The sequence below is a fragment of the Microtus pennsylvanicus genome, chromosome 10 (genome assembly GCF_037038515.1).
Source record: "Microtus pennsylvanicus isolate mMicPen1 chromosome 10, mMicPen1.hap1, whole genome shotgun sequence".
NCBI lineage: Eukaryota > Metazoa > Chordata > Mammalia > Rodentia > Cricetidae > Microtus > Microtus pennsylvanicus.
Window position 1 is genome coordinate 53963882 of NC_134588.1, and position 17892 is coordinate 53981773.

Here is a 17892-nt window from a genome sequence, read left to right on the forward strand (position 1 = left end):
AGGAAATGCATTTTTATACAAACAGAATTTCAAGTATACATTAATAGACTTTTCAGATTACTAGCCAAGTTGCTAAGGTTTCATTCACATTGTTCTTAAAGCTGTTCAATGAGAAAGCTTTTGCTAACTGCTTTAAATATGTTTACATAAACCCACCTCTTAACTCTTCTTTAATTTCCCTCCCCTGGCCCTCCTGCCCTCCCCCCTCCCCGACACAACAGGGCTCTAGGAGACATGCTAGCCCTCCAAGAACTATTGGCTTGTCACCAGGGGAAAGACAGAATCTACAGGAGGAGAACCAGAGGACAACTGCTAAATTAAGGGGAAATGAACCCGGTACTTAGACATGATGTAATTCTGAATAATATTTTAGTGCTATTGTATTTTCATTTGACTTTTAATCAAAAGAAGAAGAAAAGAAAGCTTACCACAAAATAACACAGACTTTTCTTTTTATACTTTGGTAGCTAAAAAAATAATTCAATAAAAATAAAATTTCCCTCAGGAAAAATTCCAAAATCAGGGTAAGTATTTTGGACTCTTTTATTTAGTGGTTCCTTACCCCTTTGGCAGGAGCGCTTGGTGGCAGTTCGCAAACATGGTACTTTGTGTTCACTTTAAGATACTGTGACTGGGGCAGCAGTTGCCTAGCACGAGTAAGGCCCTGGCTCAATCCCCAGCACTAGGGGGCAGAGGCAAAGACATTTGGTTAAATCTTACAGGGTCTGGCAAAGAGTTTCCTTCTTCAGCTCTCCTCCTGAGTTCTGGCTTAAGGGCCAGGAACAACCACACTCCTTAGGAATTAAAGTGCATACCTTTTGTGGTTTTTTTTTAATATATATATATATATATATATATATTTTTTTTTTTCTCAGTAAAGGGGTGGAAGGGCTTACACTGAAGTGATGGTTAAAGGAGGCTGGGGAGAAAAACCCTACTCCTATATAGATCCTTATAACCAAGGTCACAACAACAACAAAACACAAAGTCTTAGGAGACAAGATGCACACAGCCCGCCTGGCGTTCTCAGAAGTGTGGGAGCGCTTCCCGGGCACCCTTTTCTGAGGCATCTTTACTATGAACGGAGGAATTGTTGTAGATGAAAGACAAATCTCAAACGTTAAGACTCTTCATAGGAAGAAAATTGACTGGTAAGTTCTTACAGTTCAAAACATACCCCATTCCCGTCCAGGACTAATGTCTTAGAAAGTGATTGTCTGTTTCAGTATGCATTCAGTATCCTTGATGAACAGCCGTGGAAACTGTCTAGGTGAGTCTGCTGCTAGAACCGCTACTGTGTCAGCTTCAGAAACAGGAAGAGACCACAGCTGTTCTTGCTGTCACTCAGTAGCAGCTGAAGTGAAATCTTTCTGTGATTTCTTAAGGTGACAGCTATAGCCCAAATCTACTTTTCTGTTTTCTTGTAAATGTTTTACTGTTTCTTGGGAAGAAAAGCCCCAGAGTTCTCAAAAGAAGTTAATGCTACATTATAAGCTGCATGAAGAAGTAATGGGCTCAGGAAGAGGGATCTTGTCCTGGATTCTGGCCTCTGAGTCCAGTGTGACCTACTTTTCACAGTGACCAGTGGGAAGGCACAGTGCCAGGGACAGGTAGCTGGGAGGCAGCTGTCACCCATTAAGTAAGCACCATAGAGTAGTTGGAGCTCCTTCAGAACAGGCCCATCTGAAGGAAACCAGCTTTCTGCTGCACTGACTTTCCTCTTCCAACCCTCAGCCTTTCAGAGGCAGCACCTGAGTGGGCCCCATCCTAAGACAGAAGCCAGGAGATCTACGTGCCCGCAACTGCTTTTCCCTCACTTAGGTAGGCTACAGTGCTGCTCTAAAGATGTCGTAAGGGGAACGGAAGCCACTGGGCCCTGAGTAAAAATCCACCAGAACAGAAAACAATGCCACAGGCTGAAGCTGTGAAGAGACACTGCGGTGAGAATGGACTCCGAGGAGAGCACACCCCCTTGGCCTAGAGTTCAGCAATGACTTTTGCTTTTACTGAGGGCCAGGAGATGGAGCAAGGTCCCACTGTGACCAGCCCAGCAGTTGCTTAGCTATTTCAGAAGGGATCTGGATCTGCGAATATATAGTTCAGTGGTAGAATGCTTGCCCAGCATGCTCCGGGTTCTCGGGTCTAATACCATTTAATACCCAGGACTAAAAGAAAGACAGGCAGGGGCAAGAAAGCAAGAGGGCAAGGCAGAGTGAATGAATGAATGAATGAATGAATGAATGAACGAACGAGCAAGACAACACATTAGAGCAGAAGATGATCCGACTTTACAGTAGTGCTAGAAATTTCTTTTACCCCTTGCTCAAAGTATCAAAAGCTAACATATTTACTGTTTACTGCCACTTCCCCACTTGCCTCTTTTGTCTCTTCAAAATCTTAAAAGTCCAGTGTGGTACAATCTACAAAAAGTTCAACAACTTTCCCAGTACTCCACAAAGTTCTCCAACATGAAAGCTCTAGGGGTTTTCAACAGTACCTGCTTTCCAAGCCCACTCCCTACCAGCAGGAGTTCAGAGCTTCCTGAGGCTAGGGAGGCAGCTGGCTCTCTGATGCTGCAGGATTTACATACAGCCAGTCAACACCAATGCCTTAATGCTACTCAGAACAAGTGTTCATAGTCTGATGCTATTAGTCCTCCACTCTCACCAGCTTTTTCCCTAACCCTCCTGTTCTTCCACCACCTATTTCTGAAGTCCAAATTATCAATTACTAACGGGCAATGCATGAACAGGATTTGCTGAGTCTGCTCCACTGAACTTGCTCTCGGAGCACACATCTCTTTCAGCAGACAGAAGCTGCTTCTTAGTAGCTACTTTGAAAAGTGGTTTTCATTTTCTATGGCTGCTGGAACAACTCTTCCCTCCCTATCACCACATGCAAGGTTGCCACAGGCAGGCAATAAAGTGTCATGGCCATTACACATCTCTTCTACTTAGGGTTAGGTTGGAAGCTATGGAATCTCACTCTGGAATAACTGGTTAGGTCTTTTAACATTCTAGAACAAAGTGTTAAAATGTCATATACTAGTTAGAATAATTAAGCCTTGGCTAGTTCATTTCATTCAGAAAGAAACAGCAAAGGAAAAGCAAGAGTTCCTTGACAAAGAAATTCTACTAGGCTAAGAGACAAATAATCCAAAGGGTTATGATTGCCCAAGACAGGATTATTTTTTTCTCCATTAAGTAGCAACACAGCTTGTTTGACTTACAAAGGAAAGTAGCTGCGGACAGCTTGGACTTGGACTTGTGTTTCTACAGTACACTGAAGTGCTGCTCTATTTCACTCAAGTCACACATGCAGAGGAAAAGGACTCTAGAGAACAGGCCTTGAAAACTGCTTTCATTTACTTACACACGCTTAGTATTTGGCAGAGGATACTACATCAATTGTAACATTTCCCTCCAGACATACTCTGAGAAGAAACAGATGAGTCTGAGCTCTGGCCCACTGCCAGCTTTAAAAGAGATAGCAGCAAAGGTACCTGGGTCAAGAAAAATAGCTCCAGGCATTTTTCTCCTGGCGTCCCTGTCCCTTTCATTCCAAGGAGTTCTTTCTCTTTTCAAACAACAAAAATGAACAAAACCCACTTCCGTTTCACTTCCGGAGTTGGGGAAGGAGAAACTGCTACTTGAGATTATCCAGCCCAAGACTAAGAATGACTACCCACAAAGTCACTTCCAACCCTGGCTGTACACCAGAACCATTCAAGTAGGTTTCTATTGTTGTTGTCTAGGAAAATGAATCCAGGGTCTTGTGCGTGCTAAGTAGGAGCTCTCCAACAAAGCCACACTGCACGCCCACTCCATCCCTAGAGAACTTTTGAAAGCCTGGGCTGCAAAACAGACCAGTCAAAAGTGAATGTCTGGAAGGGATTTCAGGTGATTTTAAACGGACAAAAGTCAATACTCGTCTAAGCCAGAGAAGAGAGTAAACATCTGTTTCCTTCTAGATTCGTGAATTTAACGTAACTTAGAAAATTACCTGGGCACATCTTTATTTTTTTCTTCCCAAATAAATCAGTTTGACCAAAAAGGCAGCAACACTGACAAAATATTATTAAGTAAGAATTAAGCATGTGTTTTAAAGTATAGTTTATAGCAAGACATCAGGGGGCAGGCCTAGGACAAGACTATACAAAAACAATGCCAGAGGAAGAAACTTTCCTAAGCACAACTTAATTCCTGAGTCTGAAATACTAGCGTGGCTAAGACTGAGTGCTACTCTATGGTTTAGCAATGAAAGAGTTGTGAGCAGACTCAACATGTTTGTTTTACCTTTCTCCCTGGAGAACTCATACTGGATTTACTCACAAACTGTTCACAGTCACTTACATGGAATGCTTCTCTCCCTATTGGGAATTTCACATTGTCTGTGTTCCCTACCTACCCTTACCTCATGTCACAAGAAAAGAAAACAATAGCCAGAAAAAAGTGGCAACCCTAAAGATCTGAAAATGGATAATCGACTAATGTTCATTTCTAACCATGACAGAGCATGAGAATGAAAAGGTAGTAAGCATTCTAGGGTAGCTGTTAGAGCCAGCAGTTAGTCCTCAGCAAACAAGTGTTTAAAAGGTAGGTAAGCCGACTTGGCTCCGGGAACTACTACCTCAAGGAGAAATCAGTTCTGATTAGGTGGCATTTTACTGGTGAAATGAACTTTCCTGCCATGTACAAAATCCAAATCTTGACTATTATGACAGTAATTGGTATTTTAAAAAGCGCATCTCTCTTTAGAGTAATCAGAAGCAAAACAGATCTTCCAAAAATCCTTTTTATGTATACCCACGTAAGATATTGGTAGCAGGCTCGTTATCAGGAAAATGCCGTTAAGAAAAAAAAGAAAAGGAAAATAAATGTAGTTAATATTCTAGTCCCTACAAAATGAACTGCAAATGGTGATGAAAGAACAGTGATGTTTCAATCATTCAAAGGAGTTGGGGGCATCTTAAGGACCAAACACAAAAAGTGGGTGTGGTGCCACATGCTGGTAGTGGCAGCACTCAAGAGGCCAAGGCAGGAACAATAATAGTTCAAGGCCAGCCTGAGCTGCAAAGCAAGGCCTAGGGTTCTTCCTTGGGAACATCACAAACAAACAGCAAAAATGGAGGGTGAGTCAAGAGGATGGAGAGCTTGAGGCCACTCTGGGTAACACAGGAAAACCGCATATATGTGAGGCACACATAGACAGCAAAACCAGGAAAGCCTCTTCTCTACCTCTACAAGACACTTCTACTAGACAGGTGCGTGGCTTGGGCAACACGAATCAAACATTAACATCTACATGATAACCTCTGTTCTTTGAGTCTAGCTTTCCCCTGCTTGCTACAGAAAGCTAACCCGATTTTTTTCAGGCAAATGCCCAGAGGTAGAGGAGCTGAAATGTAGATAGAAAAGGATGGGGGTAGAGGAGCTGAGGAATTAGGCTCATGTCCATGGGCTACCGGGCAATCTTGAATATGCTAATTTTCATATTAGTGGGAGGTAGGATATTTTACATTGACTTATCTGCCTTCATTAAACATCTTTTCCTTACATACATGTAATTCACACACATACCTGACAACTCAGCAACATATTGCAATTCACAGCAACAGTAAGTTTATCCCAATAGCTACTTTCAGGTTGTATTTTGTATTGATCCCTAACCCTTTTCAGGTAGCTATATGTATATTTTCTTTTCTGAGGGCTTTAAGCATATATATCATTTTAATACCTACATCTGCTGGCTCTAAAAAAGCAGCTGCACTACTAGATGTGTTATAACATCTTTATAAACAGAAAGTGCAAGAAACGTTTTTTTAAGCCCAAATACAAAGTTAACTAAAGCTCTCATAGCCTACTATGCCACGAATTTAACTTCTAGTCCAACACAACAAATGAAATATTTCTATGCTACCAAGATCTAGGTGGGTGAGTAAATATATTTATAACATACATTTATGAAAAGACATTAAGAAAATAGCTAAACTTCCCATAAAAGTTATTTGCATGAACCATCTTCAGTATACCATTCTGTGTTTAATACACATGCATATACAACTCAATTCTTTAGTGATATTTTTATTGAGCCATTTTTTTTTCCAAAAAGAAAATAGGCTCATTAAAAACAACAATAAAACTCATTACTGGATTTAAAGTTAATTTTGTAAAAACACTAGAAACTCCATATAAATCCTAGGTATGTCGTTATCTGACACCATGTCAGAGGTGACTTTCAGCACACTTTTAGTGACCACTTTAGTAATTTGGCTTCCAGAGAAAACACATTTAAGCTTTCTTCCCTGCATAGCATTTTTGTTTCTGAGTGGTTTTTAACCACTACAGTTGGGTTTCTATGACTTTGGGAACAGACCATTCTCTCAGACTTCTGTGACCATGATGCTGAAACCAAAGACTGTCAACAGCAGGATTCCCTTTTCTCATCCTGCTCTCTTTTCCGATGCAACCATCCAATGACTGCAAACTTGAGACCACAGAGGTTCCCAAGAAGCTTCCAATGAGCCAGAAAACAACGCCTGAGTCACAGCATAGGTTAGCACAGTAAAGCTCATTTCCTGGGACTGCAATCTCAAAGTGTCTCTGTCAAGAAGGGCAGTTTGTTGGGCAGTAGCAGTGTACGCCTTTAATCCCAGCTCTAGGGAGGCAGACAGTCAGGTCTCTGTGAGTTTAAGGTCAGCTTGGTCTACACAGAGAAGCCCTGTCTCGAGAAAAAAAAAGGGCGGGGGGAGATAAATTATATAATGGTGGAAATGAGAATCAAGAAAAAACAGCTTTTTTTTTTTTTTTTTGGTTTTTCGAGACAGGGTTTCTCTGTGGTTTTGGAGCCTGTCCTGGAACTAGCTCTTGTGGACCAGAGTGGTCTCGAACTCACAGAGATCCGCCTGCCTCTGCCTCCCGAGTGCTGGGATTAAAGGCGTGCGCCACCACCGCCCGGCTAAGAAAAAACAGTTTTAAATTAAGTTCTAGTCTTTCTTTTCTTTTGGAAGCTCTGTCCTTTTTATTCACTAAAAACTTCCCCCAATGTTTACATGATAAAATCTACTTAATCTCCATTCTACCTTTGGATATCTAACTACAGTACAAGTCCCTGGCTCCTTAGAACCCTTCCATTTCCCTAGGCCTCTCTTAGCAACAGACACCATTATATTGCATGACAACTTGGAATCTCCTCTCTTGGAAGGGTACTGACTTGGGATAACTAGAGCACAGCTCATTCTCTACCATCTTCTCCTCAATCCAGAACTAGTGTAAGTTTTTCAGTCTGATTATTTTAAGTCACCAGGGGCTTAAATAAAAGCATTATAAATCTGACAACTCCAGCCTCAAAAAACTTCAATGAGAGAGAGGCTGGTAACAGCTGCTAAGAGACTAAAGACACACAAAACTGGCAATTGATTTTCCTGTAAGAAAAGCAGTAAGAATGGGATTAACAAATTCATTTTTAAGCACAAAATTATAGGAGAAGTGGTAAAGATAGAGATGAGATAAAGAGAGTAAAATGTTTACTATCATAAGCTGCAGGTGTAGCTTGGTGGTTAAAGTGTGCGTTTGACTGATGTGTAAGACCTCAGTACAAGAACCTTTTATGATCTCAACAATATGATATGTAGCCACACAAGAGAAATTCCTGAAAACGATTTAGTAGCCACATCACAGGAATTTTCCACTTAAACTTAAAATACAGCTGTCTCAAAACAAACAAACAAAACCCCAACATTTCAAGCTGCAAGCTTTTTACTTCCTTGGAAGTATTTTTGGCTCAGCCTGTCTAACTATCATGGTTTCACGGCAACTTTAGCAAAAGCTCACAACCTGGGACACAGTATAGAGTGGAAAAGGAAGGACTGCTTTAAAATATGTAGAATCTGAGGTAAGGCCAATAAAATGTGCCTCAAATATTTGTCTCATTCTCCTTCTATATCTTTTACTATGCCACAACAGATCTAATAAATGGCTTCAAGGACACTAGTAACTGACCCTCAAAGGTTTAAAAAAGAAAATTCAAAATCTAATATTTCCTGTACACAATTCAACATGGCCTCAAATCTCTTCATATTTTTCATAAGTGTTAGGGTATTTCCTCTCTTCTAAGATCTGGGCTCACCACTGACTAAAGTATGACAGTGACCCCATGATGATTGTAGGTCTGGCCTTTAAGAAGATCAGTTCTTTTGCCCAGCTTTTAGCAGTCTATTAAGAGCTGCCATATTAAGAAGCCCAACTATGTGCCAGGCAGTGGTGATGCACGCCTTAAATTCCAATACTTGGGAGGCTGAGGCAGTAAATCTCTGAGTTAGAGCCCAGACTGGTCTACAGAGCTAGTTTCTAGGACAGCCAGAGCTAGAGAAACTCTATTTTGAAAAACCCAAACTCCTTGAAACTCAATGGAAAGGCTAAAGCCAGCTTTTCAGGTCTCCCTACATTAGGCATGCATGACATAATCTTGGACCTTCCAGACCAGTTCAACCACCTGCCCCTTCTTCTTTAACCTCTAACTTTTTACAAAGTCAAGATTTATAAAATGGTTGTTAAGCCACTTTAAACTTTAGGGTACTTTGTTATGCAGCAATAGATAGCCAGAAAAAAATTCATTTTAAAATAGTAACTCACCCAACTTACTCACAATTAGACATTCCAATGGGCAACTCTTTTAAGTGGGCAAGATTCCTACTCAAGTCTGCATAGAGACCAACTACAAGACTCTTTGAAGAAATCTGCTAATAACTTACTCTTGGGTTATACTAAATTTTACTTATGTCTATGGTTGTTTTGCCTGCATTTATGTCTTTGTACAATGTGCATGTCTGTACCTGAAGAGGTCAGAAGAGAGCTCTGAATCCTCTGGGATTATAATAACAAGCTGTGAGCTGTAATGTAGGAAAGCAAATCTAGGTCCTCATGAAGAATAGTCAGTGCTTTAACCACTGAGCTTTAACCATCTCTCCAGCCTCTGCCCTTGATTGCAAGTTCACTAAAAGTAGGAATATTACTAGATACTGTATAGAAAGTAAATGTGACATACTGGAGGTAGTCAGGACTTTGGAATTGGATTGGTAAATACGAACTGTAAAGTTATATACCCTTAGGCTCATCAGCTTTCTCATCTATAAAACGTGCCATAATTACACTCACTGAAGGCACTAGAGGCTATCCAGAGAAATCTGGTGTTACACTGCCTATGAAGAGACGAAGTGTGTCCTTCTCTCTGAGATGAAGGTAACAATAATCCCAACAGACTGACGCGAGGATTAGATAAATTAAGAAACCGTGTCTGGCACATAAACACCCAAAAAAGTTGGCTGTTTTTCTTGTATTCTTATCACCTCAGGAATACTTGATGTAACTGCAGTCATGCTAGTAGAGCACACAGTATAGGTAAGTACTTCTTTAGAACTCTATAGTAAAAAATGCAAGCTCCCTGAAAAATCATGTCTCAGACTCCCAACAAGTAGGTTTGAGACTCTCAAGAATGGGAAGCCATGCTGGGCATGGTGAAGCACACCTTTAATACTAATACTCAGGATGCAGAGGCAGCAGATCTCTATGAATTCAAGGATAGCCTGGCATATGTAGTAAGTTCTAGGACATCCAGAGCTACCCTGAGAGACCCTGCCTCTCAAAAAACAAACAAACAAAAAAAACCAAAAACAAAACAGAAAATAAAACAAACAAACAAAAAAACCCCCCAAATCCCAAAAGAATGGGAAGCCACAACTAACTAAAGCTGGTTTTGTTTTACAAATTCCAACCACATTGTCAGGTACCAAAAGTATTTAACATTTATTTTTTTGTTTTGTTTTGTTTTTCGAGACAGGGTTTCTCTGTAGCTTTTGGTTCCTGTCCTGGAACTAGCTCTTGTAGACCAGGCTGGCCTCGAACTCCCAGAGATCCGCCTGCCTCTGCCTCCGGAGTGCTGGGATTAGAGGCGTGCGCCACAACCGCCCGGCCTATTATGGACATAGTTTCCTACATATTACCTACCAGTGAAGATAAGTAGTTGCATATGTTTCTATGAGATACTTTAACTTCTGGCATTATGGAATAATTCATATCCTAAAATTCATGGTATTAAATTATGGTGTTGGTCACATGGGACGCTCAATATAGATTACCTTATGCACTTAAGGTTCCTCCACAGGAACTACTGAGTAAACACAGATAACAAGCATTAGAAAAACACCCTGCCATACACACTATGCTCTGCCTTCCTAAGTTAGCTTTGCTGTTTAAAGCTTGTACTAGTTGAGCTACTGGAGATCTTGTAACTGTGTTAAGAAGTGTTTCTGATATAGAAGGGGAAGGCTGTGAGATTAGAAATTATTTATAAAAAAATATTTTTATATCCTCTGTAAAGATAATGTAGATTTCAGGTAACTGTGTGTCTTTCTAGTATTGCTGTGTATCATCTGAGAAAAGACGGTCTAACACAACCGAAATGGATGATCTGTACAGACACCTCTAAAGGTTTTAGGTCACTGTCCTTAGCAATAATTCTTTGTAATGTAACAAGCTCAGGTATTCTAACATACGCACACTTTTCAGCTCTGGCCTGTCCTGAGGAAGAAAGCCTACTTACTATCTTAAGTAAAACACCAGCCTGGGAAAAAGCACCATTTAAAAATCCTGCTCTGAAGACCAGGAAAAACACTAGAAAGCAGAGAAGCAAAAACACTGAGAATTAATCACAATGCTTGGCAAACTCCAATGCTTTCAATCAATCCCTAAATGACATCTATTAGAAAAACCTCAAACAGTGCACAGCTGAAATGATTCAGTTATGTGCAGCCAAGTTCTCTCTAAGTAACAGGTCCCAGATCAACCAGAAAACCCATTATGACTAAGTGTAATGTGCTCTGAGACAAACAGACTTAACTTAGATGAATATTCTGAAACTTTACAATGAGGATTATCAATTTTTCAGAGGCGATATCACATAAAACACAGAAATATCTTATTAGAAGGCAACTTTAAGAACAAAGCAGTGGTTAGTGGGGTAACAAATGCCTTTAGTCCCAGCACTTGAGAGGCAGAGGCAGAGAGATCTCTTGTGAGTTCCAGGCCAGTATGACCTACATAGGGAGTTCTAGACTAGACAGAGTTACACAGTGAGACCCTGTCAGAAAACAAATAAATAAAAAACAAAAATAAAAAACAACAACAAAAAATAGCAAAACTAAACCAAACCAAACCAAACCAAAAGAATGAAAGACATGTCTTATGTGGAGACCAGTGACTCATCCTATCTTTATCTACACTAGGACTCATAACAACAAATCAAACTCACTGTACTGCATTAGCATTGTCTAGTAAACCACCCAAATGAAACTCTGAAGCCCATGTATTTCCAAATGGGGAAGAATCATATTCTCCTCTTACAAGGATTTCTATGAAAACATTTAGCATTTCACATTTCTCCACACCTTGTATAACACTAAGAATGAATCTTCCCTAAGTAAATATGTAATAGTCCAACATATATTTTAACAAATTAGACAATAGCAGTTATATAAGAATGGGCCTAAGAAAAATTTGAAATCTTGACATTTTACTATCTATGCTTTAACACATCCAAAAGAAAAAGATTAGAGGTTTTTTTTTTTTTTTTTTGTCTAAATGAGGACAGAGTGAATTTACCTAAGAAGATTAAAATAAAGGGAAAAATACAGGTATCTAATCTAGAAAAACAGTACATCTGATAAGAATCAAAACATCTTTTGTTATGTTTTTTTTTTAGACAGTCTCACATAGCCTTGGCTACCCTCAAACTTTTTGTAGCCAAGGATAAATCTGAACTCCTGAGCCTTATCTTCACCTTCCTTCCTAAGTGCTAGGATACAGGCAAGAGTCACCACAACCAGTAGTAACTATCCATAACAGAAATTACTCTTTAATCCTAGGAGGTTAAGTTCATTTATGCCATTATCATGCAAATCACTTTAAGCAAGATCAGAAATGGCAAAATTTACAAAAGCATTAACTTTTTGAATAGGGTACCCATTTAACTCCACACTGTTATAAGTGGGATTTTTTCTTATAAGAGATGTTTTGTTATAAACAACTACTATGCTAAACTTAATCTACTTATACATTTTGGGCAAGGGCAAATCATAATCCAGCTTCTTTTTGGCTTATAACCCATTCTACTTTTCCTTTCTGGAATGGGAATCAAGCAGAAGAAAAACCAAGAGGGTTTATGGGGATCTAGGAGAAGATGACACACTCTTCTCAAGTATCCAATGCAGATGTGATTATGAATTTAAGGCCTCAATTACACTATGCTAAAGGTGAAAGAGTAGGAGTAATAATTTAGAGTCAACCTTCCAAAAGTAAGCTGAAGATGGCAAACCTTTGACACCTTCCACAGTATTTTCAGGCTTTGTTAGCCAAGTACTCAACTTTATCATCATAGTAGAAAGAAACCATAAACAATAGCTAAACAAATAGGTGTTAGGGTATACTTTTCTTCATATTTGATTTTAGGGCCATGGTTTGCTGAACCCTGATTTAACCCATAAACCCTAGGGATCTGCTTTGCTGAGGGCTACTCTCAAAGTCAGTGATTTACCTGGCAACAGCTTGCTGTTTCTTTCCTAACTCAGCTATGAAAATATTTTAGTATTTTAAGTTCTTTTCCATTGTGGCCTCATGTAAAAAGCTCCATTTCCAAAGATTGCTCAGTAATGATTCACTGAATATTCCTTGAATAAATAAGTGTACAAATAAGGAAAAGAACATACTTGGAAGAGAAAAGTAAATTATGCCTGCTTACCTATAGGATGTCAACTCTTTCTTATTAAGAGCTTTTCTACTACATTAAGCAGTCTTTCCTTGCCAGGCAATGATAGCAAATGCTTTATAGTCCTAGCAAAGGCAGGAGATCTCTGAGTATGAGGCCAACCTGGTTTACAGAGCAAGTTACAAGACAGCAAGAACGACACAGAGAAATCCTGTCTTGAAAACCAAAAAAACAAGAAGAAAAAAGTCCTTCCTTTTCCATTTTCCACTGCTTCTATTTCTTTAAATTAGACCTCCTTGTTAAACAAGAAATAATTGCGCCAGTTAAAAGAAACAACTAGTATGCATTAAGAGTAAGGCTGTGCCAAGCTATTTGTGGACAAAGGACTACTCAGTTATACAAATGAAGTTCTAGACATCACCCATCCACCAGACAGTCCCACCTAAAGCTGAATTCCCACTATGAAGAGGCAGGGACAGTCTCCGTTTACTCTCATACCATCTTTGTTTCACTGACGTCAAGGGATCTGGAAACAGAAAAAAGGCAAACATACAAGAAAACTTTTCTTAACTGCTTTCTTTCTTTTTTGTCTTTTACAAACTAATTCAGTTTTATGTAGTCCAAATTAGATTTAGTTCTTTAGTAAAACAAAATGGAATGGGGACCACGTGTGGTGGCACATGCCTGTAATCTCAGTACTTAGGACGTTGAGACAGAAGGATTCCTATGAGTTCAAGGCCCTGCTGAGCTATATAGTGAGGACCATGACAGCAAGGGACTACATAGCAAAGACCCTGTCTCAAATACTAAAAACAAAACAAGATCCCCCCAAACTATGAAGTTGCTTGGAATTTATATAAAATAAAATTCAACTCAGTTTAGAGGTAATTACGGTTCTGTGTAAAAAGAGAAGAATTCATTAGGAAGAGCCTTTCTGAGTAAATACAGTGTTACTGCCATGTGAACGCCACAGTTTATATCAGTATCAGAATTTAGAGAGAATACAAAGTCTATTTAGAGTAAAAATAGATACACATGTGACCAACTCTCTGCTTTGGATGACAATACTAGATAGCTTCTCTGCTAAGTATCCCTCAATGATAATAGTTCTGATACTGCAATTCCATGGCATTAAGTTATCTAGTGATTTAGCTCTCACTGCTAATGCAGTTCCCCTCACAGGTTGACATGTGCAAGTCAAGATTTGGTAGTAAGTTTCAGCATCAGCTAAAGCCCATTTAGTACACCCTTAATGACCATACTCCTTGTGCATACCAATATTCATTAATATATAGAGCATTCTACTTATGACCCGACAGTGATGTTAGCAAAGAAGCAGGGCAATCTCACAGTGAATCTGGATAAGAATCCTGGATATTTGAATTAGGTACCATTTCTAAATAACACAGATGATTATCTTTGAAAACTTTAATTTGTTTCAAAGGTAGCCTGGCTACAAGTCTCATGAATTTCATGGCTCTGGCTAGGCCAATTAGAGGAGAGACTAGAAAAGAAGACTGTGCTGATGTGGTCTCAGGACCGGAAGCACTCTTCACAGTATCAATATAATGAGAACCTATTAGAAAAGAATGAAAACAGAAGGGAACCTGCCAAACATGCCTGACATCTCAACAGTCTCTACCCATTCAAGATGTTAGTGGCTGAACTTGATGGAGTTTCTCTGTACAAAATTTCTGCACCTGAACCTTTATAATTTGGTAATAGTTAAAAGCTCTATTTTCTCATATATAGCCTAAAAAGTTAACAATGCAAAAAACAACTTTTTAGCATACAGCTTAACTTTTCAAAAGTAGGGTAGATGTAAAATATTTTTGGCTGGTTTAAAAAAAATCATCTAAAGCAGCATTTTCTGTACTTCCCAGGTACCTGCCTGTTCAGTAATGACGTCTGTCCACTGAAAGCCTTGAATAGAAGCTAAAATGTTTCCCGAGAACTTCAACTCTGTTTTTATGCCACAGAGCATAGCAATCCCCAAGGTAACTCTACGAGACAGTTTTTACTCTATCATGCTGTTGCCCAACTAAGTAGCAAGAAGCCTGCCTATGATGATCAACAATAAGACACAACTCCTCCGTGCTGTTTTTAAGAGCAGGCTCTTCTATTGGAGCACCATAATACTCCTTTTAAGATGAATTTCTTTTCTTTTTCCACAAGAGAAAACCTTTCTCTAGTGATACAGTATATACAATTATCAGATTGCTTAAAGCTACCCTTTGCATTCCAGTTTACCACCAAAAATGCGTTTTCTCCACTTTTCCATACCCAAGGTGCTCACAAGGAGCACAAACTTCACATTGTCATAAATGGCTCACTAGTGCAGGCAGGACCAACCCCTCTCCCAAATCTCTTAGAATCATACATATCCCTGTACCAAAACAATTACTTAAACCATTACACCTTTAAATATTCTTTAAAAACCACTCAGGAGAAACTAGAGACTTCTACTTGCATTGTAGACTTCTGGCATCTTTTTGCCTGTACTGTCTAACATTCCTACTCCTCTCTCTGCATGCAAGACAGGGCATATAAAGCTCTATGTGTTTGGTAAATTCTTTCAGAGCTGGGTTAAGAATCTCAGAAAAACTCAAAATCACTAAAATAGTCCCTTGAAGTTTTAAAAATCTTAGGAATGATTATGTAACCACACCTGCTAAAAATTGATCCCTTGATCATTTATTGCAACATGATTGTGCAAGATATTGTCTTGTAAGTGAAGTGCCCTGTAGTGTATTATTTTTTTTAAAAAAAACTCTTAAGAGTTTCCAGCAATTTGCTAATTGGTTTATGAATTATATATAGACTTGCAAAACCAAGACATAGGTTTAAGTGAGGTTCTTCATTGGACTGAAAATATAAAGTACAAAACACGCAGAAGGGAATGAAGCTGTGGTTGCAATAAGAACAACAGTGTCGAATCTCTCTTCAACTACAGTATTGCGGAAAAAAATGTTTAAAAACTTCATATAAAAGTTATCAAATGTGGAGACCTATGGATTTAAAAATACAATCCAGGCTCATTTGACTGAAAAGTGACATTTCTGATGTACAATATTGCTGTTATAGGAAACTAGGAGCTGAAGAGGATGGAATTTTGGTAGTCAGCCTAACAGGATAACTCATAACTAGAAACATTTTTGAAACACCCAAGGAGGCATGCAAGTGTTATGGTTTACAAACACCAATCAGAAAGTTGCAGTTCAGCTCTGCAATGCATAGTACTTGCAAACATAAGAACACTTTCTTCCCTGCTCCTCCTCATGCTCCCAGATGTTTAAGTGCCCACTGAAAACGCCTGGCTTCTCACTTTACTTCTACCTACCTAACGTACTTCAGGTGATGATGCTTGCTAGTAGGTAGCCAAAACAAGACAAAGTACTAGATGCCTCCCCAGGGCAAAGACAGTCTAACTTTTTAGAACAACAAGAACCACCAGTATTCACTTTTTTTTTTTTCTTAAAATACGGAAATGCATGCTCTGGCAGGGAAGAGGAAGGAAAGATTCCTCTTTCTCACCGGTGTGACTACCTTTCCCACTTCTGATAGGCTGCTTCCGTTGGCCAAAGCTCCTGTTGTTGTTGGTTTTTTTTTTTTTTGATTGTTTTTTAGATCTAGTATTTCACCCATCAAGATGATAGGAACCTAAGTACAGTGTTCAATCATGACTGGTAGATAAATGACCATTCACTGATCAGTTTTGTTAAAAACATTTTTTTCTTATAAAGTTAACAAACCAAGGCTGTTGATCCCTGAATTAGAAGCTGATTTGCTTGATTATTTTCCAAAGTGTGAGTGAGGTGGGAAAGAGGAGAAGAGCTTTTCGTGCTTTCTGTATGATCCTCTAATTTGGCAACACCATGGGAACATCTTCTAGTCAAGCGATGTGGCATTTTGTGAATCTAAGTACCAGCCCATGATTTTGATATAGGCTGCTTACCGCCCAGAGGGGAAGAGGGTCTGCCCCTTCCCCCTCAATGTTTCAATCTGGCCCAGTAGTAGACACTGAGCCCTGGGCAGATTCCCCAGGAGCAACCATTTCTTCTTGAGAAGGTGACCCTTCCTCAGCTTGCCGGGATGTTACAGTCGTTTCAGGAGAAATGCTATGAGGCCCTTCCAGGGGTATACAGCCAGGGTGGTTTTTTCGAAAGTGTTGATTCAAGATGGCCTGGAAGGGGAAACTTTTGCCACAAACATGACAGTGAAAGGGCTTGTTGCCTGTGTGCTTGCGGATGTGATATTCCAGCTGATCTTTCCGGGTATACTTTTTTCCACACATGCGGCAGACAAAGGGTGTTATTCCCATATGCAGGCGCATGTGGCGGTCCAGACTTCCCTTTTGGTTGAAAGATTTGGCACAGTAGATGCAGGTGAGGCGGGGATTATACCGGAACCACCGCTCAGATACCTCTTGTTCTCGGAGATACTCCACATAGCCGCTAACTCCCATCATTGCTGACTCTTCTACCTGTGACAGAAGAAAATAAGTGAATATTACATAATATTAAGCATATATGTTAAAAGCAACCCAATCTACCTATTCCTGTTACTAGGATATATATGTTTGTGTGTCTGTGTGGTGTAAGGACTAGAACGTAGGACCTTGTGCAAGCTAGGCAAATGTTTGTTACATTCCTAGCCCATACACACTTATTTGTAATGGAGAGCCAAGAGGGAAACTCATTACCAAAAAAGTAAATATATTAACATAATAATTTAAGAAGAATTCTGAGAGTATTCTTTTATTACTGTAAAAAGAACAGAGGGGCTGGAGAGATGGCTCAGTAGTTGGGAGCACTGACTGCTCTTCCAGAGGACCAGGGTTCAATTCCCAGCACCCAATAACACCCAAATAGCAGCTAACAGCTGTTGTAACTCCAAGATCTGACAGACATACACCAATGCAGGCAAAACACCAATGCAAATAAAGTGAAAATAAATAAATTTTAAGGAAAAAAAAACAATAAAAAACAAGCAACACAAAGTTCTGGCTGATGAATTGGATGCTTATTAAGCCTCTGCTACATTAGAATTAGAAATTCAAGATTATTTTTGGCTAAATAGGGAGTTGGAGATCAGCCTGAACTACATGAGACATGTCTCAAAAACTAAAACCAA

General features: G+C 39.5%; 1 protein-coding gene across 3 annotated transcripts in view; it reads right to left on the reverse strand.

Moving 5' to 3' along the window:
- Positions 1-849: 849 nt before the first annotated feature.
- Zbtb37 (zinc finger and BTB domain containing 37) overlaps positions 850-17892 on the reverse strand; it is a 30602-nt gene continuing 13559 nt past the window's right edge. For all 3 annotated transcript variants that reach the window (XM_075988382.1, XM_075988380.1, XM_075988381.1), the window contains one exon: positions 850-17242. In XM_075988382.1, the coding sequence (XP_075844497.1) occupies positions 16757-17242 (486 nt within the window). In that variant the 3' untranslated portion in view covers positions 850-16756. The remainder of the gene's footprint in view (positions 17243-17892) is intronic.